Raw genomic sequence first — 714 nt, forward strand, 5'->3', positions numbered from 1 at the left:
GCGCCTCGTCCCCGCGCTCGCGCGCGGCGCGGCGGCGCCGCTGCTCGGGCGGCTGCTGCCGGCGGCGCTCGGGGCGGAGGCGGTCGGCGCGGCGATCGTCGCGGCGGCGGTGCCGCGGACGCACGCGATCGGGGCCCAGTGGGTGCTCTCTCACGAGGGGCTCTCGCCCGCAGACCGCCCACTGGCGCTCTTCCCCCACCGCATCCAATCCCTCGGATTCGACGAGATGGGGGGCCTGTTTCGGGGCCACCGGATGGTGGCGTACCGCAACCGGCTAGCACACCTCAGCAGGGCCGGCGTCGGCGGGCCCGCGCTGGGCGGCGCGGGCGGCGCCGCGCGGGGGGGCCTGCTGGCGGCGCGGTGACGGCTGCTGCGCGGGCGCGGCGGGGGCGGAGGGCCTTGGCAGCGCACCTGCATATATAGAGAGATGCACGCCGCTGCAAACCCGGCGCTTTCCTCACTTTTTCGTATTGGCGGGTTTATACAGTGATCACACTCACACGCATGCACACATACACATGCACACACGCGCACGCAACTCATTCACGTGTCACCAGCACTTGCATGGCCATCTGGCGTGCCGCGCGCGCAGAACAACCCAACCAATGCTAAGCCCCGCCTCACAGCTTCATTTTCAGAGCTGTGCCTGGCGCATGCGCGCGCTGCCCGCCTCTCCTGCCGCGGCCGCGGGCGGCGCGAAAGTCGAGCGGCGCA

The 714-nt window shown here is 71.8% G+C and overlaps 1 protein-coding gene across 1 annotated transcript; it reads left to right on the plus strand.

The window, feature by feature from the left end:
* Nucleotides 1-79: 79 nt before the first annotated feature.
* MNEG_16723 (hypothetical protein) lies at nt 80-364 on the plus strand (the record flags this gene model as incomplete). Its single annotated transcript, XM_014034807.1, has 1 exon — nt 80-364. A coding segment is annotated over one exon (285 nt), but the record flags the coding sequence as incomplete, so codon positions are not given.
* Nucleotides 365-714: the final 350 nt, after the last annotated feature.

Source organism: Monoraphidium neglectum (genome assembly GCF_000611645.1).
Source record: "Monoraphidium neglectum strain SAG 48.87 unplaced genomic scaffold scaffold06711, whole genome shotgun sequence".
Taxonomy (NCBI): Eukaryota; Viridiplantae; Chlorophyta; class Chlorophyceae; order Sphaeropleales; family Selenastraceae; genus Monoraphidium; species Monoraphidium neglectum.